Here is a 24,608-nt window from a genome sequence, read left to right as displayed (position 1 = left end):
CCGGCGACATATTGGTATATAAGTCAACAAATTGCGACATTTACCCCTATTTTCTCGTCGGAGGATATGCGTATGATACACGCGCTTAATTTTAGTGCTAATAACTTTTATTTGACATTTTTTTTGTACTTTTCTCTACTTTTTATATTAATTTAAAAAAAATTATGAAGTAAAAATCCAAAAAAAAAAAAAAAGTTGAAAGCCCAAAAGTGATGAGAAAGAAGCTAGGGGAAAACGAATAGGAAAGCTTGAGCAAAGGGATATAAGCTTGAATGTATTGAGAGCGTTGGTCATTGAAGCATCACAAGGGTAGATTTTTTTTTTTTTTTTTTTTTTTTTTTTTTAAAAAAAAACACTCATATATATATATATATATATATATATATATATATATATATATATATATATATATATATATATATATATATATATATATATATATATATATATATATATATATATATATATATATATATATATTTTCTTATTATATTGTTGATTTACAAAGTTGTGGGTATAATACAAATGAAGTAATAATGAAAGTTAGCGTCTACTAGTAATTGGTTTTGAAATTAAATAACTAATATTGAGATTTTGTCTATTGTTTATTAGTTCTTTGGGATTTTATCGTTTGATTGATTTATCAAAGTTATTGTATTGGAAGGGAAGAGGAAAAAATTATTATTTGGTGTAAGTATATTATGATAATAAATAAGATTGCAAAAGTAATTAAAACAAAATTTTGAAGTATACAACATGTTCTTTCATCCGAAGAAAAAATAGGGTAAATGTCACAATTTGTAAATTTATATACCAATATGTCGCCACATGTTAATTTTTATACCAATATGTCGCCGGCAATAATTTATATACCAATATGTCATAAGGGTGTTAACTTATATACCAATATGGTCAATTGGCCTAAAATTGATCCTACACAAGTGTGGTCATACTCTCACACTATTTATAAGATTAAAACCGTTAACATTAATAAATAAATGTAAATAATTAAACAAACAATTTCAGAGGGTATATATAAGCCTTTGCTTGAACTTTGTGAAGAAAAAAAAAAACCTTGAACATTTTTACATTTCATTAATTTGGTACTCACACATTTTAGGGTTTACAAAAATCCCAAATCTTAGGATTACTTATCTATTTGTGGTGCGAGAGCATGCATGACTGAAATGAAGGTGGTTAGTTTCTCTTTTCATCTCTCTTTATTTTGGTCTTTTTATTCATTCTTACTTATTTCTGTTTTTTATGGAATTATTTGACTTTTGATGTTATTAATGGTAGTGCAACCTAATATATGAGCATTTTTCTTATAAATTTGACTTAGAAAATGTAACCTAATTTATGAGCATTTTTAGTTCAAATTTGATTAGGAAAATTGATGATTTAGGCCAATTGCAACGTCAATTTCTTGCCATTGGTTTCAAATTGGAACCTTAAATCTGCTGATTAATTTGATTGTAACAATTGTTGGCGCAATCGTTGTGATATTTATTATGGATTGGCATAATTAAGAGGGTAATTTGATATTCTAGGTATTTTATGAAAGAACTCATGTCATATTACAAAGAAATTTTATGAGTTGGGATATATGATGGGGTTAGTTGATTAGCAGTGATTGTATTCCCATTTCGTTTTCGAACACTATTAACAAGAAAATCGGAGGATATCGAACTATAACAATCAGACCGGCGCTAATCTTATTGATAATAGCTCAAATATTGTTTATGAATAGCTTTTAATCATCGAGTTATTTATGGAATACACTAAATTAGTTGTTTAGAAGATCTTTTTTTTTTTTTTGGTTTCATTTGTAATTAAAATATACACTAGTTAAGCTATTGTGAAAATTAGTATACATGAAGGACCAAGATTATCTAAACCGATTTTCCGTGATGTAGCTACCCAAGCAAATGGAAGTAAAGGGTTCAAACTTCTTGTTTACTTACATTATACCTGCAGAAGTGCAGAGGATAAGATACAAGATTCAATTGATTCTTTGGGAACCCTGAAATTTACTGACCTTAGAGTAATTTATGACTTACCTTATATCACATGAGGAACTTTAATACATGAGGTTTTCTATTTTTCCTTTATATATGGAAGTTAGTTGATTTAGTTGCAACACTACGTTTCCTTCTAGAGCCCTCTTGACAAAATGAGAACAAGATATAAAACTTTCTTCTACCTATTAATCTATTATATTCATCCCAGACCTTATTATTAATTTACCCTCGTTCTTCTACTCTATATTTTAGTCTATATTAGCTGACTATTACTTTTATACTTTTTGGAACATTTTTTACAGGAGGATAAACAAAGTAACCGGGGTGAAAACCCAGCTCGGTTTCAACGTACAGATCAGTGGCGTCCTGTTTATTCTTGGTTGGAAGCATTGGATTTGGATGAGGTTATTAAGTCTAAAGACATTTCTGACTGGCTGGCTGCAAATCCTGAGGTCAATGAAGAGTTGGGATCAAGACATTCTCGTTATCATTTGATGCACTACATCAAAAAATGTCATATGAAGATACTAAAGAAACGGAATGTAATTATATCATTTTTTGCTTCCATTTTTTTTTATCAGCTTATGCATGTGCAACCTTAAGCTATTTGCTCATGTGTGTGTACTTGTTTTTGAAATTTGTTGTATAGGGTGGGCTGCAGAAGCCTAGTGAATCAGCTTCCTTGAGTGTTGAGCATCCCAATGTGCCAAAACTGCCAGCCACGATTACTTGTATGTTTCTGCTAGTTAGCACATATGTTTTCTTTTAGATTGCTTCAATTATATTGTTTGAGGATGACACTGTCATGATGTTGATGTCATCCATGATTCATGTCTCTGTTTTTTTTTTTTATCAATTACTTGAGAGTTAACAGAATGAGGATGGATTGGGAACTTGTTATTCCATTTCTGATATATGCTCTTGGATTCTATGTTCCTCCCATACTTTGATCATCTCTAATAAACTAATGTTATTATAATTTATTTTTCTAATGATTTAAGATTGCAAGGAAGAGATGGATTATTTCTCCTCTGTATGTTTATCCAAACATTAAGGCATAGAGATCTGAATGCAGTAGATTATGAATGCCAATTCCCCTTTTTCATCTTCCTCAGCCCCTACAGATCAATCAATCAAAGGTTTCGAATTTAAATATAATTGAAAATTTATACAGAGCTTTCCTTTAATCTTTGTTATGTCCATTTTAACACTTCTGTGGCCATTTGGGTACCATTATACATCATTATATTATGTTAACTTTTATTGTTTGCTATATTTTTCTTTTTTAGCTTGAGTAAAATTTGTTTTTCTTCTGACACATCTGGTAGCAGCAGCAACCAACCTTCCAGCTATATATTTATCTAAGATATTGACTGTTGCTGCAAAGTTCTGGATAAAACTCTGGGAATTGACTCTTGTGAATCAGCATTGAAAAATTAATTTGTCTGTCAATGTGAGCAAGCTCATGGAGAGTTGTTTGTTTGTTTATTTTGTTTTTTGTTTTTTTTTTTGTTTTTTTTTTTTTTTTGAGAAAAGGAAATGTTTTATTAATCACACCAACAACACATTACACAGAGGCTGCTAAGCCCCTAAGCATTTACACTTAAGCCAAGCTGAATCTCTAGCCTCAGCTTTACAAGAAGCTAAACTGCTAATCCTATGATATACATCAAAACAATTTCTACTAAGTACAACTTCAGGTCCATGAATTCTAGCATTCCAAATTGCCTCATTTCTCTGTTGCCATATGCTGTACATAAGAGCTGTGCTCTGCATCACAGATTTTTGAAACCTGTTCTTAGCCTTCCAGCACCAATTATTACACTCATCTAAGCTCAAAAACTACAATTGCACCTGAAGTCTTCCTTGCAGAAGCTGAATTAATCTCCGACTGTACACATCATGTGGAGTTGTTTTATTAGACTAAAAATTTATGTCCTTAATTAAATGTTGCTCTTGTGCTTTAAGATTTTTAATATCAAACAACTTTACTGCTGATATTATTAACTATTAAGGTGTTTTTGGTTGTAGCTTGTAGGTTTTTTTTCACCCCCCTTTCTTTCATATAATATATTTTACATATATAGTGACAACATTCAATACAAGACATGAGCTAGATTTATATGAAATAGAAATTCTCTTCTTCCACATCTTACTGCTAGCTAACGGGCACGATTAACTTGAGACCTTTGCACTTTGTACACCCCCACTCCATTGCAGCTTCTTTGCTTGAATAAGACTAATCAATAGTCCGAGAATTATTCAAGTCTGCTGGATTTTTAAAGATGTTGATCAAATTTCTTTCATTATTGACCTTGTAGGCATTAGGCAAGCAAGAGCTTCTTATTAATTTCCTTAGACTGGTGATTGCTCAATAGCCCTTTGTTAAATGGCAATCCTTGCTTCACCTGCTGGCTGCTTGAAGAATTTTTTTTTTCCACGCTCACTCTTTTTAATTTTTTTGCTTGTCTGAGTCCAGGAGGCTTATAATCATCTTGCCTCTTTCTTTGGTTTGGGAGTCTGCATTAAACATCTACCAGGACTACCACTGACATCTTCTTGCTTTCTCATACTGCAACTCTGCTAAGAGGAATTATGGAAAAATTCAAACTCTAAGTTTCTATGTTGGACACAATTTGCTCATCTCTAACACCTCTGTGATAATAATAAAGTTCATCACAGTTATGAACTGGGCAAATCTAGCTAGGATTATGTACAACTGATTCTTTAAGCTACTTCTTATCTATGCTGATTATTTTTCTTCTTGTTATCATTTGACAGCTAATCCATTGACAAATGTGCCTGAACACAGTGACCTTTATCATGTGAAACGACTGGAAGCTTTGCGCAAATATGAGATGTTAGTACTGTTGCTTGTCTTGCTTGATTGTTATCATTCATGTGTCCATCTGCACAAAGTATTGTGATGTTCAGTGTATAATGCATTTTCTATACTCACCCCTTTTCTCCCTGTATATTGCAACATTTCTGCAGTCTGGTAGAATTTGAGAAGCAACTTTCTTCCATGATTGCAAAGCAGAACACTGCTCAGGAGTCTTGATCAAACTGGATGAATCCGCATTTGTTTTCTCCTTTTGAGCACAAATTTAACGGATAACGTGGAGCGGATCCTTGGAAGTTTGTGCTCATCAGTGCTATCTGCTATGTCTGCATTCAACAATTGGGGCCTTCCTTTTCTCATGATATTTCTGTAAAAATTATGGTGACAAAATGTGGCTGTACTAGAGTTTAGACACCTTCACCACATTCTATTTATGAGGCTAAATCCATGTATAGATTAGAATTGCCAAATTTATTTTTCTATGCTTTACTAATATACGAAGTATGTAGTATCAAAATTTACATTCTAATGACAAAAGTTGTGAGAGCTAACTTCTGCTGTTTCGATGGTAAGATAGTACAACCACCTGATTTTAGGAGATGCCAAAATTCCTAATTTTTAAAGTTGAAGCTTATCAATATAGAGTATGTGTAGTGGTGACAAAATGGTCAATTAAATTCCTAAAGTGTGATTATCTAAAAGTATGTCTAATGAAAATTCCCCAAAACCTCAGCTATACATATTAGTGAATTTTTTATTATTTTTTTAATTATACAGTAATTTTAAAAGAAATTCAAATTTAACAAATACATAATGTCTTAAAACCAAAAATTTCCTTCTCAGAAACTACAATTGTCAAATAAATCTTGCACGGTTAAACATGGTCGTTTAGATTGTTGGATCGTAGATGGACAACATAGTACAAGATATTGACAAATTCTAGTCCACGCTTTGCACATTCCTAATTTCCTACCTACCACTAAGACACTAATCATTGTTTTATTTTTTTTGGCTCACGTGTAGGAATGAATGTTAATGGCTATCCTTTTACCACGTTGGATCACAAAACAATCATAAAACAATAGATATTTGTAGGTGTACTAAAACAAAAACAGTCCTCATATTCGAGCAAAATTGAAGAGAATGAAAATTGGAATAATAGTTCTAAAAATGGAGAATAATAATTACAAAATAATCCAAGTTTTTCTGCTGACAATCTTACTCTTGAAATCTCCAAACTATAGTTATGGTCACAAGCATGGTGACGGTGTACAACCATTGTCTCAGATTAATATTCTCGGCACAACTCTTGATCTTCACAAACAAGTTCATGTTGATGTTTCTCATGCTCTTTTGGACTCAAAGGTAACCATTTTCCTATTATTCTTAATCTTAGTATATACAAAGTACGTGTTAATTATTATTACTATCTTCGTTTCTTATTATTTGCAACGATTTGATATAAAATAAAGAGAAAAAAAAGTCTAATGGTGCAAATAATATGTAATGGAGTTAGTATATGAAGTTTGTCACTCCCTAGAGTAGACAGAACAATTAAAGTTGGATATGAGGATCATGGAGTGGTTGGACGGGTTTGTACCTTCATCTCCGATCCCCTAGGAGTTAACCTGGGTTCGATGTTCACCCCACCGCTCCTGTGATAGAAGGGCAATCCAGTATCTTATTGTGTAATATAATTAAGGTTGGATATTACATGTACTTATGAACAAGTATAAAAAAGTTTGTACGGAGGAATAACCCGTGGTAGTCATTTCTTGGTTTCACCCCTACCTCGTATCATAGTTATCGTTTGAATTAGATTTTATTATTTACGAGGGATCATTAAGTAATTGAATAATTTTTGTGTAATCCATGCCTTTTTATTTGTTATTCCTTAATATTCTAATATAATTTATAGTCATATTTGCTTAGTTAATGGTATTATTATGGGTTGGTTGATCGTTGACAATTTTTCTTAAACACTTTTGTTAAGTCTCCAATGTATTCAATCATGACATTTTAGAATGGAGTAATAATTCTTTTTCTATTGAATTTAAAGAATGTAGTTTATATATTCGATATGTAATATACTCCCAAATTTGTTTTGTCTAAGGAAAATGAGGCCGAAATTAAGTTACCGGCGGTTCAAGAAAAGGAGAAGATCAAGCTGAACGTCCTAAATTATGAAGGAGATGAAGAGGTAGTTTTGCAACTGCAACTAAGATACTTCTAAATTACTATTGAGATATTCTTGACCATATACGTTTATTTATGACATGTGTTGGGTATAATGTTGGTTTTTTGAGTTTAATATATGACGGTCCAAATGGTATAACACCTTCTTATGTTAGGACATTCTGCCTAAAATTCTATAACGAGTATCTGTTTCTATGTGAACTTTTTCCTTACTAGCAAAATACATGTGGTAAAGCAATTACACAAGGACAACTTAGATGACAACTAACTTGGTTGATTATAGTTTTGAGGATTGTAGTTATTAGTCAAAACCTGAGATCAAATCCTGTTTTCATCACGGCCTTTGATGACTATTTGTACGCTTTGAACTGTTAGGAACTCTTAGCATTTGTACACATTGGCTTATCAGCTAGCTGGACTGCAAAGCAAGATTAGACCTAGTATGACTGTATGAGTGAAGAGATTAAGCCTCTACTATAAGCATCTAAAATGAGCTGGATTGTGGGAGTAGTGTCCTTTTTCAGTTAAAAGTTCTGTACTTTTGTGTTTAATACTGCACAGTACGAGTATATATGGAAGGCCAGGTTGGAAGCTGACTTTGATGTATACACTGATAAGTTCTTCAGAAGGCTTGAGAGTTTTTGAACAGACAGTTTAAGAGAATAAATCAGGAATCAGAATATTGCGAGTTGAAAAGAAGATTGAACCATTTTGCAAAATCTTAGTATTCCTTCTTAACTGATTTGATTGTTTCACCTCAGGACTATTTCAACTGTTAGTTTTTTTTAATGCAATCAACTCAGAGACTTCCAACTTTCTAATCTGTTTATACTGGAGTTCTGTTGTAACATTAAGCTTATTACTAAGGTGAATAGGAAATTAAAAAAAAAAAAAAAGTGTAACAAATTTCAATTGAATTTTTGTAATGATTTTACACAAACTGAGCTTTGAGACTTGTTAGACTTGAGTTTTGAACTTGGAGCCATATCAATCATTCACGGTTACAATAGACAACTGTCCTACAAGTTCTGTTCTACTATAACACGATCTTATTAATTTAATTAAGCAATAATTTATATCACAATAGTTTGCAGATTGCAATGTAAATTGTACAACAGACTGTCCAACACTTCTTTTGTATACTTTTAATATGCAATATATATTCCCAAATTTAATCTTTCGTTACAACTTGACAGACTTATGGCCATCTTGCGAGGGCAACTGTGAATATCAACACCGATCATCCCTCTCCAGATGATTGGGTTGCAGTTTTCTCCCCTTCAAATTTCAAGTAAGGCAACAAACATCCAACTAAAATTGGATAGAAAGTCTTATATAATAATGTAAATTTGAAACTTATTAGCTCGAGAGCACAAGAACTATGAAAATGACACTAACAAGAAGGATAAAGCTATACTTTTAATGTAGTTCAAATAAAAAAAAAAAAAAAAAAAAAGCTATACTTTTAATGTAATACTTTCTGTTTGGGTCCAATTTATCCAATTGGGCCTAGTCATTAAATGATTCAATGTTCCAAGGTCAAGGCCCAATCCTCCAATCAAGCCAAGTTAGCCATGAGTCATTTGGTCCAAATTGCTATGGTCAGCCCATGATTATTTAAGGGCCCAATTGCTCTCCTCTCCTCATATGCAAAGGTATAAAAGCCTTCAATTCATTCATTTATGAGACATACACAAAAGCCTCAAGCATCAAATCTCTTGCATAGCTCCCTCTCTAATACACTGTTTGACTTCGGCATCGGAGGGGTCTTCCTCGGATCCACCCCCGAGGCCAGTTTACGTGTGTTTTGCTGTGCAGGAAACCTTCGGCCCAGCATCTATTGGACCGGACAAGTCTTCATCCACCTCATTGGACCTTCGGCAAGGTCCCATTGTTTTCATCCGAAACAATTTGGCGCCGTTTGTGGGGAAGACTTTCAAAAATCTTTAAGCCAATCAAAATCATCTTGCAATCATCTTAGTAGCAATGGCTAAGAACCGCAAGAACAAAAGCCTACGTCAAGGAGCGGGCGAAAGACCTAAAACTCCTACACCATCACCTTCGCCGGACCGGAACTCTTCTGAGGGTGCCAGTCCGGGGGGAGGATCATACCGGGAAGATTCCCTTTCTCCCGTAATTCACAACTCTCATCATAGACCGAGTCCCCCTCGGTCTATCAGAAGTCAGTCCGATCATAGGACTCATTCAGTGCCCCAAAGCTAACCTTTGACCATCCGCTCACATTCTCACACTCAGCCGAGGACCCCTTTGACGGGGCCCAGCTCGGAAGAGGTGGCGAGAGCGCTGGCGGTGCTCATGGAGGCAATGAGGGCACAAAATATGCCTCCACCTCGTGATCGAACTCCTCCGCATACCAGGCATCAGCGGAGAAAGCTAGACCACGAAGGGGGGAAGCCTCCCTCCTTCCGGGAGCTGGAAGAGTGGGAAGAGGATACTTGGAGAACTGAAAGAGAGAGGAAAAAGAACCCTTAATTTTTCAAAGGATCCTCAACCTCTCGGCCAGAAACGCACAAGAGCAGCAGCTCAGCCTCTCGGCCGGAATCTGCCCACCGAGAGCGACCTGAGACTGTCCGCCGAAGCGTACTCGACCGACTCGGCGGCAGGGAGCTGAGCGTGTACAGTCGCCTCTCGTTCCCTGTAGCCGAGGCCCAAACTTCCCAGCCAGGGACGAAAACCACTCCTACCTCTCTAAGAGGGCGGAGCGCGGTCCCTTCGGCCAGGAACAAAGGCAAGGCCGTTATGCTACCCACCAGTTCCCCATTCGAGCAATGGATTCTGGAAGAGCATGTGCCTACGGTTAAAATACCGTCGCACATCACGTATGATGGGACTTCAGATCCGAAGGACCATATCGCCTCCTACGAGGGGCACATGCATCTCTGCCCAAGGTCCGAGGCGACTTGGTGCAAATATTTTCCCACCACTCTCAAGGGGGTCGCGCAAGCGTGGATCTCCAAGGGGGTAAAGGAAGGCTCTATAACAGGGTGGGACGACCTGTCCACCAAGTTTAAGAGAAAATTCTCCACGGCAAACCGCCGAGAGAAGACCACTGCTGAGCTCATGGGCCTGCAGCAGGGGGAGACCGAGAGTCTCCGGGACTACCTGACCCGTTTCAGCAACGAGTCATCCAGCGTTTCTCAGCTGGACCAAGGGCTGGCTGTTTTTGCAATGCAGAATGGCCTTCAGCCCGGGAAGTTCCTAGACTTCATGGTCATGCACACCCCGCAGACCTTGGAGGAAGCTCTGAACGCCTCGGATAAATTCATCCGAGCCGAGGAGTGGAACAAAACAAAATCCCAACCCCAATCTGGAAATGGGAAACAAAAACAATCGTCCGAAGGCCAAGGCCAGAAGACGAAAGGAAAGGCGAAAGCCTCGGAACAATCTTCGGCCAACGAGCCGAAGAAGGAAAAATCTGCCCCATTCACAGGCAGATATGAGTCCTACACTCCGTTAGCCCTTCCACGCGCTAAGATCTACAACGTGACGAAGGAAGAGCAGAGTTATAGGAAGCCGAGACCACTCCCCGAGTGGTATCAGCGCAAAAATAAAAATCAGTGGTGTGAGTTCCACGAATCACCAGGACACAACACTGAAGAGTGTACCCAGCTGAAGGACCAGATCGAAGACATGGTCCGGAAGGGATACTTGAAAAAATACATCGCGGATCACCGCGAGAAAAAAGAGGCCGAGAAGTCTGAGAAGGACTCTCGGTAGGACCTTGACTTCCCCCGGAAGAACAGTAAAAATGCGGAGGGAAAATTCCCTCCAATCAATGTTATCTCGGGAGGAATATGTTCTTGGAGGGAACACAAGCGACACCTTAGGGCTCTGACCCACCAGGTGAACAACGCTAGCACGCAGCCTCCTCAGTCGCCGGTGCCGAACATGACGTTCACAGCCGCCGACTGCCGGGGGGTAACGTTCCCTCATGAGGACCCGTTGGTGATCATCGCCACGGTGGCCAACCATGACGTCAGCAAAGTTCTAATTGACGGTGGTAGTGGAGCAAATATTTTGTTTCGAAAGACCTATAACCAAATCAAGCTGAAGCCCAAGCACCTCACGCCGGTACCCTACCCAGTATCCGGATTCAATGGGGCTTCAACTTATCCTGATGGGAAGGTTCTGCTTCCTGTCACCATCAGCTGCGATGAAGCAGCTAGGAACGTCATGACTGAATTTTTGGTCATCGACGCTCCTTCAGTGTACAACGTGATCTTGGGGAGACCCATAATTCACGAGATCCAAGGGGTCGTCTCAACATATCATCAGCTGATGATCTACGTTTCAGACGCCGGCTTCCCTGAAAGGATCCAGGGCAGCCAAAAGGAGGCCCGAAGGTGCAACTACCTCAAGCCATCCACTTGTCGCCCAGATGACGACGATGAGGATGAGGAGGAGAAGGAAAAAGAAAGAGAGCCGAGTACAAAAAAGCCGAAAGGTTTAAGTGCTTCGGCCCAAGGTTCTGTGCCCAGAGAAAAAGGGCAAGAAAAAGAAAGGGCTAGCTCTTCATCTGAGCCGAAAGACTCAGAGAGCCAGCCGAAGAAGAAAAAGTCTGGGACGCCTGCCGACATAGACAACAGGCCAGATTGTGAAGAGTCCAGCCCATCAACAATGGACCTGGACCAGCAGACTGAAACGGTGGAGTTGACCGAAGGAGATGCTGAGAAATGTGCCACAATCGGGATGGACCTTGATCCGAGCACCCGTTGTGAACTTATTCAACTCCTTCGGGACAACAGAGATGTGTTTGCTTTCTCGGCAGCTGATATGTCTGGGATAAGTCAAGACCTTATCTCCCATAAGCTTAACGTCGATCCAACGTGTCGGCCAGTTAAGCAAAAGAAGCGGAATTACTCCGCAAATAAGAACCGAGACATCGCAGCCGAGGTCAAAAAGTTGCTGGATGCAGGCTTCATCGAGCCTTGTCAATATCCAGAATGGCTGGCAAATGTGGTGATGGTTCAGAAGGCCAATGGTACTTGGAGAATGTGCGTTGACTTCACGGACCTAAATAAGGCTTGTCCAAAGGATTTCTATCCCTTGCCGAGGATCGATCAGTTAGTTGACTCGACAACTGGCCATGCCTTGCTTAGTTTCATGGACGCATTCTCGGGGTATCATCAGATCTTCATGCACCCCGACGATCGAGCAAAGACGGCATTCGTCACGAACGCTGGGGTGTACAATTATAAAATGATGCCCTTCGGATTGAAAAATGCGGGGGCAACTTATCAAAGGCTGGTGGATCAAGTTTTTGCCGATCAAAAAGGCCGAAACATGGAAGTTTATGTTGACGATTCAATCGTCAAAAGCAAAAAATCTGAAGATCATGTTAAGGACCTGGCTGAAACCTTCGCCACCTTCAGAAAGCATCAAATGAAGCTGAATCCGAAGAAATGTGTCTTCGGCGTGAAGTCAGGGAAATTCCTTGGGTTCATGGTCAGCAAGAGGGGGATTGATGCCAATCCCTCCAAAGTCAAAGCAGCGCTCGATCTTCCTGATCCGAAAACAAAGCGGGATGTTCAGCGGCTCACCGGAAGAATGGCAGCCCTCTCAAGGTTCATTTCCAGAGCTTCGGACAAGGGGTTACCTTTCTTCAAAGCCCTAAAACTCCCAAAAACAAAAGAGCTCGTGTGGGAAGAAGAGCAAAAAGAAGCCTTCAAGCAGCTTCGGGAGCATCTGGCTCAACTCCCAACACTGGCCAGCCCAACAGAGGGAGAAACTTTGTATCTGTACGTGGCTGTTAGCCCAGCCACCATCAGTGCAGTGCTGCTGAGGGAAGAAAATAAAGTTCAGCAACCGATCTACTTCATCAGTCACACTCTGACAGATGCCGAGACTCGATACCCTCTACTCGAGAAAGTCGCATTTGCAGTAGTGGTAGCTGCTCGGAAGCTGAGGCCCTATTTTGATTGCCATCAGATAGTGGTCCTAACTAATCAGCCGCTGGAAAAAGTTCTCGGCAAAGTTGAAAAATCTCGTAGGTTGGCCAAGTGGGCTTTCGAGTTCACTGAATTCAGCATCAGCTACCAGCCGAGAGCAGCCATCAAGGCTCAAGCTCTAGCAGACTTCTTGGCCGAATGCTCGTACCAAGAGACGTTAGACGATGAAAATAAAATCTGGACCGTGTTTACGGATGGATCCTCCACCGTAAATGGTTTGGGGGCAGGGGCAGTAACAACCTCTCCCGAAGGCAAATCCTTTGAGTATGCACTGAAATTTTCTTTCAAGGCTTCGAACAACGAAGCTGAATATGAGGCAGCAATCGCTGGACTAGAATTGTGCATCTCTCTGGACGCCGAACATGTCTTCCTGAAAACAGACTCTCAGCTAGTTGCATATCAGATCGGTGGCAGCTACGAGGCCAAAGAGCCCTCCATGATAGCCTATCTTGCCAAGATCAAATCAGTCATTGCAAAGCTGAGAACCTTTGAAGTTCAGCTGATCCCAAGGGGTCAGAATGCTCAAGCCGACGCACTCTCCAAACTTGCTAGTTCAACTCTCACTGAGATGAACAGATCTGTATATGTGGAAGTGCGCCGAGAAAGAAGTGTCGACGAAGCACCGGAAGTGTGCTGCGTTGACCCAGAGCCCAGCTGGATGGATCCCATCCTAACTTTCAAGCTTCGGGGAGAAACTCCCGAAGATAGAACTTTGGCCTCCAAACTGAAAAGAACCAGCTCAAGGTTCATCGTCTTCAGAGGAGAGCTTCTGAAAAAGTCCTTCTCAGCCCCATTGCTGAAATGCGTGGGACCAACAGATACAGATTACATCCTTCGGGAGATTCACCTCGGCATCTGTGGGAACCACATTGGGGGAAGGACCCTAGCCCACAAGGCATTGAGGGCCGGATATTACTGGCCCACCATGATCTCAGACGCTAAGGAACTGGTCAGAAAATGTGAAAAATGTTAAAAATTCGCACCAGTCATCCATCAACCAGCCCAAGAGCTTCAGCCTGTGCTGAACCCGCTACCATTCGCCCAGTGGGGACTGGATATCTTGGGCCCATTTCCGGATGCCGTATACCAAAAAAAATGGCTGATAGTCGGTGTCGACTATTTCAGTAAATGGATCGAGGCCGAAGCAGCCTCAAACATAACAGAACAAACTGTCAGAAAATTCATCTGGCAGAATATTATCACTCGTTTCGGCATCCCGAAAGTGTTTGTCTTCGATCATGGGAGGCAGTTCGATAACTTACCGCTGAAGCGGTATACATATCACTTCGGCATCAAACTGGCATATTCAGCGGTATGCCACCCGCAAAGTAACGGACAAGCCGAAGCTGCAAATAAACAGATCCTGAACGCCCTCAGAGAGGGTGGAAGATCATAAGTCCAAGTGGCTGGAGGAGCTCCCAGGAACCCTCTGGTCCCTTCGGACAACCGAAAAAGAGGCAACAGGCCACACACCCTTCGAATTGGTGTATGGCGCCGAAGCCGTTCTCCCCGTGGAGATCGGTACATAGAGTCTGCTAGTGCACCACTTTTCGGCTGAGAATGAAGACCTTATGAGGGAATCCCTGGATTTCCTCGATGAAGTTAGAGACTCAGCCCGAGTCAGAATGGCTGCATACAAGCAGAGAATCAACAAATTTTATAACCGAAGAGTCCAAGCGAGGCCTCTCAAAATTGGAGACCTCGTCCTTCGGAATGCTGCGACAGTACAAAAAAACTAAATTCACGGGAAACTCTCAGCGGCCTGGGAGGGACCCTATGAAGTCTATGATGAGCTTCAGCCAGGAACATACTGACTTCGGCAGTTGGATGGAACTGAGTTGAAAAATCACTGGAATGCTGATGTACTTAAGAAATATCATGTGTAAACCCTTCGGGGCAGAGCAATCTTTGTAAGTACATTTTGAATTATTAATGAAAGGCCTCAGAGCCACCATTTCTATAATTATTTGCAACTTTTTATTCTTTCAAGTTTTCTTTACTCTATCTACTCTTTAAGGGTTTTTATTCAGCCTCGTCTGAAACCTTCGCCTCTGGGTAACTGGGTTTCAGATTGCTGACAAACTCGTCTTTTTAAAGAACTCTGGTCTTTCAGCTGAAGTCAAATTTCAGTAAGACTTGTTCTCTAAAGACATGAGTCCATGGACAAGTCTGGGATATTGCCTTAACTGAGCCTTGTATCCCAAAAAGCCATTATCCGAAACATTGCCTTCAGTTGGCCTTGTGTTTCGGATATCCATTTTTAAAAGATAGATAGAAAATCAAGGATAACAGCAACTGTTAGAAAATTTTTATTCAGCTTCGTCTGAAAGTTAAAGAAACAAAACCCAACTCAGCAATCCAAAGACTTGAGTCTTCAGATTTCTGGGAGGGGCAAGAGGCACTATCAGTGCAAGTTTATCTTCAGCAGAATTCTTCAAGCTGAAAGCTTTGTACTTAGCAAATTTTTGCGAAAATTTCTCAAGTTCAGAAACAGTAAAGCATTCAAAATAAGACAAAGCAATTGAAGAAAAAGCATCAGATTAATGAGAGTAATGCTCAGAAAGCGAGCTACAAAGTTAAGTGTTCAAATAAACTAAAAGATTATATCGGCAGCCGCCCACAAGCGGAAAATAACAGCTGCCGAAATACGTACAGAAACAAAAATAAACTGTTTGTACATCAAGGCAAGCTGAAGCAAAAATAAGGCAAAAAGAGATTCAGAAAGCGGCAAGTCTGAAGTTAGGCACATGTTGATCCGCAAGACTCTGAAGACGACTGCCCGATTTCCTATGCTTCAGCCGGTGCATCAGGCTGGTTAGCTGGGTTTAGCCCCGGGGCAGTCTCGGTTCCAGCAGCAGAGGAGGCGGGTTTGGCCCTTGCCCGAGCTTTAGCGGCTCGCTGTTCAGCCTCCAACTCCTGCCGCTCAGCTTCCTCCTCGGCTTGTTCAGCCTAAAGGATTTCATGCTCAGCAGGAGTAGCATACAGCATGTGCGGATCCTCGGGGTCCTGAGCCCAAAGCGCACACTTAGCCCAATCTAGCGAAGGTTCAGCATGAAGAGCCAACCTCCGAGCCACCTTAAACCCATTTATGTAGCCCATTTCGTACTCTTCCTGGGTATAAAGGCGGACCTGGAGCAAGGCCTCAGCGTCAGCCAACCTCTTTTGACTCTCCTCCAAATCCTTTTTAGATTTTTCTTACTCCTCTGAGAGTTTGGAGGAAGAAATCTTCTGCTCATTGAGCTCCAGCTGGACGTTGGAAGTCTCGGCCTTGGTCTGGGTCAGCTCATCTCCCTTTGCCTTCAGCTGATCTTCTAACTCCTTCAGCTTCTGGTCCTGGCTTTCAGCAGCAGCTTGAACAACAGAAAGGTGAGTATCCCTGGCCTGTTGAACCTCTTCAGCAGCCATCCTGCTGGACTCCAGACCCTCCAGCCTCTGCTCCATCTCCTGAACCTGGCCAGCAGCCTCGGCAGCGATTCGGCGAGAGATAGCCGCCCTGAAACTGGGGATGTCAAAAGCCCCCAATTCGTTGATGACGCTCTCCCTGGCCATCAGAGTAGGGAAAACCTCAGTCTCCATGGCGTGGCAGAAGGTCCGGAGGGTCTCAGCAGCCTGCTTCTCGTATCTTTCGGCCGCTTCCTGCCTCTCTTCAGCAGCCTGCTGTTTCAGCTCAGCCAGCTTCGCCTCCTCCTGGGCAATCTTCGCATCCTCCCAGGCATGCTCCAGCTTGTCTTGGAGGGTGTCAATCAGCTCTACAGTAAGAGTCTGATTGTGCACAACCTGTTTACAAGGGCACATCAGTAAAAAGAAAAAAGAGAGAAAAGAGCCAAAAAGGAGGAGAAGAGCTGAATAAAAGCAAAACAAAATAACTAAACGGTTAAGTACCTGCATCAGCAAACGCTGGTTGTCTCTTGCGGGGTCAGGGACCCTTCGGCTGGACTCTCCCATTCCAGCCATGGCCTTCAGCGACCACACCCTTGCTCGGTCCACCTCCGACATACCAGATAGGTCGCCGAAGTAACCTGCAGCCCCTTCACGGTTCTGGCCCCAAATTCGTTCCCAAACAGGTTCTGGGACTGTGATGCGGGGGGCCGAGAAACCCAAATCTCCAGAGTTCAGCGTCTGGAAGGACGGGAAGGAAGAAGACGGAACCTCCTGAGCCTTCTCGGGCTCAGCATGACCTTCCCCTTTGGCGGAGCCCAGCTGGTCTCCACCAGGGTCAGCAGCAACGACCTCCTCTGCTTCCTCCCCCAGATCAGGTTGACGAAGTAGAGCGTCAACCTCCCTATCAATATCATCTGAGAAACCTCCAGCAATTGGTTTCTCAGAGTCTTCAGCAGGGCGTCCCTGAACCCCCCCTTTTGGATCAGGAGTTCTTTGGTCCACCTCCATCTCTTGAGTTTCGGGAGGTGGAGGGGGGGTTTGAGGATGCGGAGCTTCCGGCGGAGGGGGAGCCCTCGGCGAGCGTCTACCTTCATCAGGCTCCCTTATGTGGATGCCCCCGGTAGGCCTCATCCCCGTTTGAAACTGACGAGGCCCCAGCACGGCTAACCTCCTCCTCCTCTTTGCTAAGGGCTGCTCGTCCATTTCTTTAGATTCTGACGAAGATGGATCCTCAGAACGAGCAGGCGCTTTCCCTTCTCTCCTTCCGCTCCCTTCCTCAGACTGCAGAAAGGGGGGGCAGCAAAGTGTGAGTAAAAACAAAACGAACAAAAAAAAAAAAAACGAGCAAGTCAGGAACTTACCGGAACCCTCGGCTGAGCTCCAGATGCAGGGATATCCCTCTCAGCGACACCAGACGTCCCAACACCTCCTTCCAAGGAGTCGATTGCTCGGGACACGTCCTCAGCTGTCTGAGCAGCCTGTGCTTCCTCGGGTAATAAAGGCCTGAGGGGATCTCGCTTCTCCCACCAAGGCTTCTATTTGGTGTAATCAGCGGCAGCCTCGATCTGAAGGCCCGTTTCGTGCAGATGCAACGGACGGTTCTTCGGAGCCGTGATCGCCGGAGCCCGATCTAGAATGACTCGTTCGGCATTCACCCCAAGCCGATTATAGTCAATACCCGAAGTAGCTTCGCTCAGCTCTGAAAAGAACAGATGAAGGTTAGACTGAGAGAATAAGCATCAAAAATAAGCATAAAATTAAACAAGTCAAAGTCCTCGGCCCCAGCCGAACATACTTACCATCCCTGTACTTTCGGCTGAGGCCGACAACCGCCAACATCTTCTCTTGGAAGACGTAATGGTTATCCGGAAGCCATCTGGCCGGGAGAAATCTCATTCGGCCAACTCCCCCAGGGTTATTCTGCTTCCCAAAGAATCTCATTTGTTCGTAGCTGGGGTGACGAGCGGCATCAGGGTCCTTAGGGCCCAGATCCTGCATGTTCGGATCAGGCCTGGAGAGGTATCGGGGAGCTCCAAAAAAATAAGGGTGCTCCGGATCAGCGGGAACTCTCACCCAGACCCATTGACCTCTCCAATCCTTATCCGAAGAATCGTTCGGCCACATAGTCAGATATTGGGGGCGGCTCTCTATTCGTCACCAGCCTGAAGACCCGTGTTGGCCGTACACGCTCTGGATGTTCTACACTAGTTGATGCATCCTTTGGAAGCAGTGCAAATTCGGCTCAACGGCAAAAAACCGGCACACCTAGAGATAAGTCATTACCCGCCGAATACTAATGGGTGTTAATTGGCACAGGGAAATCCTGTACTTTATTATAATATCCCTGACGAAGGGATCCAAAGGGAACCGAAGCCCATATTGTAATTGCCGAGTGTACACCCCTATATATCCAGGAGGGGGACGGTGAATCCTGTCAGTCGGCGAGGGCATTCGGCACCAATACCCATCCTCTTCGAAAATACCGTAGTGCAACTCTATTTGCTCGGCGAACCGGTAGGTTTCGGCATGCCGAACCCACCACGAGTAAGGGGTATTTCTCACCATGGCGTCCTGAGCCTCGGCGTCTTGCCATTCAGCATGCCCAGGGAGCAGTTCCCAGAGCACATGGGGCAAATCTTCGGCCTGCCCAGCCCGTTCTCTCTGCTCAGGCTGCCCCGCCTCGCCGGCCCCGGCGTCCTGCTGAGGCGGCGCGACATTTAAAGGAACGGCCGGAATTCCCCTCTCCGAGTCTTCCCCGACTCGTTCCCCGTTCCAAATATCGGCGCGGTCACGGGGATCCCCAGCCTGGCCCTGTCGACCCGGTTGACGCCCTCTTCCTCGAGCCATAACCAAATTCGAAGAAGAAAAGTAGGGAGAAGAAGAATTCTCTCAAAAAGGCAAGAAAATCAAAAGAACTTGAAGAAATTTACCTTCAAATAGGCCGGAATGCGCCGGTCAAGTCAGTGGGAGCGACGGATTTGAGTGTCGAACTCGGATTCGGGGATATCGCGCTAGAAATTCGAAGCGAAAGTGGGTTTATGCGAGAATTCGAGTGTAAGTCGGTGAAGAAATGAGGCGAAAATGCGAATCAGACCTTATAATTCTGGGAAGGAGAATCCCAAAGGTCGAAAAGTTCAAATTTCTCTTAAATGCCTCCTTAATTAACCGGTAAACACTTTCTCATTTGATTAACCGCCCACTATCCACTCAACTTCCCATTAATCATCCTAATTACAGTTATTTAGTTAATAACTGTTCAAAAATTTTAATCTGTTGATTTAATTAAATCATTTACTTCCCTCCATTTTTATTGGATTCAAACCCAACCCGTCATCCTTCCAAATCGGGTCTGGGGGGCAAGTTGTTTGGGTCCAATTTATCCAATTGGGCCTAGTCATTAAATGATTCAATGTTCCAAGGTCAAGGCTCAATCCTCCAATCAAGCCAAGTCAGCCATGAGTCATTTGGTCCAAATTGCTATGGTCAGCCCATGATTATTTAAGGGCCCAATTGCTCTCCTCTCCTCATATGCAAAGGTATAAAAGCCTTCAATTCATTCATTTATGAGACATACACAAAAGCCTCAAGCATCAAATCTCTTGCATAGCTCCCTCTCTAATACACTGTTTGACTTCGGCATCGGAGGGGTCTTCCTCGAATCCACCCCCGAGGCCAGTTTACGTGTGTTTTGCTGTGCAGGAAACCTTCGGCCCAACATCTATTGGACCGGACAAGTCTTCATCCACCTCATTGGACCTTCGGCAAGGTCCCATTGTTTTCATCCGAAACACTTTCATTTTAGTTCATATCTTCTCTGATTACAATTTTTTTTCTTCCCAAACCAGTAATTCGATTTCCATAAGACTCGGCCTGCTTAACAATATATAATTGGTTTCTGTGTTTGGTTAGTGCATCTGCATCTTGTCAAGAAGTTGGTAGCAAAAGAGCTGAGGAGCCATATATATGCACCGCGCCTATAAAGGTTAGCAATATGTAATTCTACAAGCCTTGCATGAGGTACATTAACCAATAACTTATTGAGAGACATAAGATTAAGACCATAATATGTCACTGACCTCTCACAATAAGTTATTGGTAAGTTAGCCTTATACAAGATGATGCCAAATGTGTATAAACGTTGGACTTTTTGTTGAACAAGGCGACAAAATAACAATATAATTAATCTCTCTGTCTTTCAGTTTAAATATGTAAATTACTCAAGTCCTAATTATCTCAAAACTGGAAAAGCTACTGTGGATTTTGAATTGATCAATCAACGAGCTGATTTCGCATTTGCAGTGTTCTCTAGAGGATTGTCTAATGTAAGTTTAATGTATAATTTTTCAATATTTACCACTTTGCCTATCATTTTTTGTTTGACAGATATTTTGCCTATCATACTAATGCATCAAATTTGATTTTTGAAGCCAAAACTTGTGAAGATTACAAAACCTATATCACCTTTTCCAAATCCTAAAGCGCCGCTTTACCCACGCCTTGCTATGGGAGAGACTTGGGATGTGGTAAGTTTCAATCAACCTATTGCATTCTTGCACATATAAGGCAATCAGAATTGTTTCTATTGTCGTTGCATGGTAGTTAAAGGCAACTCGGGCTATTCATTTCACCTCAAGTACCTATGTTAGATTCTTAACATTTCAACATCAGTATGGATACTTGACACACTTTGTCTTGGACCTAAATCATGATGAAGTATATATAATACAATAGCCAAGTTTTACATGCATACTCGATTTTTAGTAACATGGTACTACAACATGTTGTGACTTTCATTCATCACTATTGTTTGTGTGTATCAATTTCTTAGATGATTCACTCCTGTTCTGTAATTGATCTTCTCAATCTCAAGATTCAAATTTAGTCTTATACGAAGTATATCACTCTTGTATTTTTACAGATGACAGTAACATGGACAAGTGGTTATAACATAGATGAAGCAGTCCCTTTTGTGGAGTGGGGGCATCCTGGTGGCGCTACCATGCAATCACCTGCTGGAACTTTTACATACATTCGCAGTCAAATGTGCGGTATGCAATTTTCATCTATAACAACATCACCTTGATCTAATATCTTCTTGGTTTATACTTTGTTGTGCTAATACTGATACATAAGTTACTCATGTTTTATCACCCTACTTTTTCTGTTTAGATTTTGTCTGAGTTTTCTTATCTTGTAACATTTTCAAAATTTGTGCATTCTTATATGTTGTTACTAAGTTTTTTGGATGTAAATGTGAAGGTTCACCTGCACGAACTGTTGGATGGCGTGATCCTGGATTTATACACACTAGCTTTCTTAAGGATTTGTGGCCAAACACAGTGTAAGAGTTGATGAATGCTATGAACTTCAACTGAGTTATAATACTAAAAGACGTAAAAGACTAGATAAACTACTATCAACTCTCACTTTCACTAATGATTATGTTCATATGTTATATTTCAGATACACCTATAGGATGGGCCATCTCATATTATCTGATGGTTCATATGTTTGGAGCAAAAAGTATCAGTTCAAATCCCCTCCAGTTGCCGGAGAGAGCTCTTTACAACGTGTTGTTATCTTCGGTGACATGGGAAAGGTACAATACATTAGTTCAATGTAAATATAAAGTATCTAGCATAGGGATAACAGTCAGGTATAGTGGACACTTTCCTCCTGCTCTAATTAAGTTAGTTGGAGTTTGATCGACGAATGAATTAACTGCATAGTTTCTGTCTTAGGGTGAACGAGATGGATCAAACGAGTATGCTAACTACCAACCAGGAGCATTGAATACGACAGATCAACTCATCAAAGATATTGACAACATTGATGTTGTTTTCCTTATTGGAGACTTGCCTTATGCCAATGGATATGTCTCACAGTGGGATCAATTTACTGCACAAGTAGAGCCTATTGCATCCGCCGTACCCTTTATGGTTGCAAGGTTTGTGTGCTGTATCAATTGAATTTTTGTATGATTTGTCATGTGAAAAAAGGTATTGTACAGCAGCATACAACAAAGAGTGCTAATGTGCTTAGTTCATGACTTTTTCAGTGGTAATCATGAACGCGATTCACCAGATTCAGGATCATTTTATGCGAATGATGACTCAGGTGGTGAATGTGGTGTTCCTGCAGAAACAACATTCTATGTTCCTGCTAAAAACAGGGCAAAATTTTGGTATGCGAAAATAATAGAAATGGCTTTGTCACACAAGATATGGCCTATTCAAGTCATTTGAAAGACTGAAATAAAGTTAGTCTTGCAACAACAATGACACTTCTTATGCACTCATACAGGTACTCAGCAGATTACGGAATGTTCCACTTCTGCATAGCTGACACTGAGCACGATTGGAGGGCCGGCACAGAACAATACAAATTCCTTGAGGAATGCCTTGCATCAGCAAATAGGCACAAACAGCCTTGGCTAATCTTTGCTGGTCATCGCCCCCTCGGTTACTCCTCTAATAAATGGTTTGGCCAAGAAGGCTCTTTCGAAGAGCCCATGGGTAGAGATGACCTACAAAGACTATGGCAGAAGTACAGGGTTGATATTGCATTTTGGGGTCATGTCCATAATTATGAGAGAACATGCCCTATATATCAGGTACGTAATTCTTTCTTGTTTAGCATCACATTAGTGCACACATGTTAAGATGGTTTTAAAATTTCGGTCATTTGTTGAGTGCAGAACCAATGTGTGAAGAGCACAGATGAGACATCTCATTACTCAGGTGTGGTAAATGGTACCATTCATGTTGTTGCTGGTGGAGGCGGTGCTCACTTGAATGAATTTAGTCCTATAAAAACTATCTGGAGCATTTACAGAGATTACGATTTTGGATTTGTGAAGCTCACTGCATATAACTACTCGCATCTAAAATTCGAGTACAAGAAGAGCAGTGATGGCAAGGTTTATGATTCCTTCACTATATCTAGAGATTACAAAGATGTACTGTCTTGTGTTCATGATAGTTGTGCACCGTATACATTGGCTAGTTAAGATGGAAGGAAAATTCTTGGACGAAAGTTGGCTGGACAAGAATTTCCTCAGTGCATAGTTGATTGTTACGTATATAACGATAGTCATATAATCATATTACACTATCAACGTGACAATCAATGTTAGACTTAAGAAATATGATTTCACTTCTACCATTTTGTAATTTTCTTTTGGATTGGCTCGTTTGTTAATCTATGTAGATATATTCAATGTTCAAACATTTATGTAGGTTAAACAAAGCATCACAATCAGATGTCAAAAAAAAAAAAAAAGTATATTATTCTTAATAAACTTGCTTATGCCTTTAACTTCGATAAAACTTAAGTTATGCCTTTCACTTCGATTTAACTCTAATAGCCAATTGATAGCCAGTAATAGATGGTGTTCTTGGAAGTATATACTATATATGTACTAATGTTTAGCCAAGCATTTTGTTGAACAAATTAGGGACCTAGTACTTGTTCTCTTCAAATTAATTTAGATACTTAGTAGATTTTTTTTAAATAAAAACTAATCACACTAGATAAAAAATATTCAGATTATAATAGAAAAATTCAGATCAAATAAAGTAGACATTTTAAACAATGACATTGTAAGAAGAATCAAACTAGATCAAACAATTTCATACCAAATCAAATCAAATCAAATCTTAGAATATTCAAACCAAATCACCTTATTTCAGGCAAAGAGAACAAGTGCTTCTACGTACTTAGTACTTAGTACTCCCTCCGTTTTAAAATACTTGCTCCATTTTTATTTTTTGCACTATTCATTTGTCCTACTTTGACTAATGTTTGTGATTTATACATAAGAAAAAATATAGTCTTGTGGGTACTTGTTGGAATCATCTCAATGAATAAATTATTAATTTTCAATTGTTAGAATTTATATTTATTGATAATTAAAGATATTAGTAATCAAAGATTAACATCGGCATGCGTGTCTAAGAGAAATGGAGCAAGTATTTAAAAACAGAGGGAGTAAGACTTTTCACCAAAGTAGTGACAGCCTACACATTTGGTGAAACACTTGGTTGTAATACTTTGGATTATAGAGCGGGCCTCTAAAGTTGACATAGTATTTGTAAATAATTGCTGGATTTACTTTATATATACAAGCTGTGAGACACACGCAAATTGCGTGTGCAACATAAGAAATTAATATGCATGACTTGATTTTTTTTTTCCCCC

General features: G+C 41.0%; 2 protein-coding genes across 3 annotated transcripts; both read left to right on the top strand.

Moving 5' to 3' along the window:
* Positions 1–1,038: 1,038 nt before the first annotated feature.
* LOC145586773 (uncharacterized) lies at positions 1,039–5,435 on the top strand. Of its 2 annotated transcripts, none has more exons than XM_081643694.1 (5): positions 1,039–1,196; positions 2,324–2,563; positions 2,671–2,752; positions 4,803–4,881; positions 5,016–5,435. In XM_081643694.1, exons 1-5 carry the CDS (start codon positions 1,179–1,181, stop codon positions 5,080–5,082), a joined length of 486 nt encoding a protein of 161 aa, XP_081499820.1. In that variant the 5' UTR covers positions 1,039–1,178; the 3' UTR covers positions 5,083–5,435. The 2 variants fall into 2 exon arrangements, with proteins under 2 accessions (XP_081499820.1, XP_081499830.1); XM_081643704.1 differs by having other exon boundaries at positions 1,041–1,193.
* Positions 5,436–5,969: 534 nt separating this feature from the next.
* Positions 5,970–23,638, top strand: LOC145600071 (nucleotide pyrophosphatase/phosphodiesterase-like). Its single transcript, XM_081655925.1, has 13 exons — positions 5,970–6,228; positions 6,977–7,063; positions 8,256–8,350; positions 20,319–20,391; positions 20,609–20,731; positions 20,837–20,932; positions 21,328–21,457; positions 21,669–21,750; positions 21,873–22,008; positions 22,151–22,356; positions 22,468–22,593; positions 22,713–23,022; positions 23,107–23,638. The coding sequence occupies exons 1-13, from the start codon at positions 6,007–6,009 to the stop codon at positions 23,416–23,418; spliced, it is 1,998 nt and encodes a 665-aa protein (XP_081512051.1). The 5' UTR covers positions 5,970–6,006; the 3' UTR covers positions 23,419–23,638.
* The last annotated feature ends 970 nt before the right edge of the window (positions 23,639–24,608 follow it).

This window comes from Chenopodium album, chromosome 2, assembly GCF_948465745.1.
Source record: "Chenopodium album chromosome 2, dcCheAlbu1.1, whole genome shotgun sequence".
Lineage (NCBI taxonomy): Eukaryota > Viridiplantae > Streptophyta > Magnoliopsida > Caryophyllales > Amaranthaceae > Chenopodium > Chenopodium album.
This window is presented reverse-complemented; position numbering and strand designations above follow the sequence as displayed.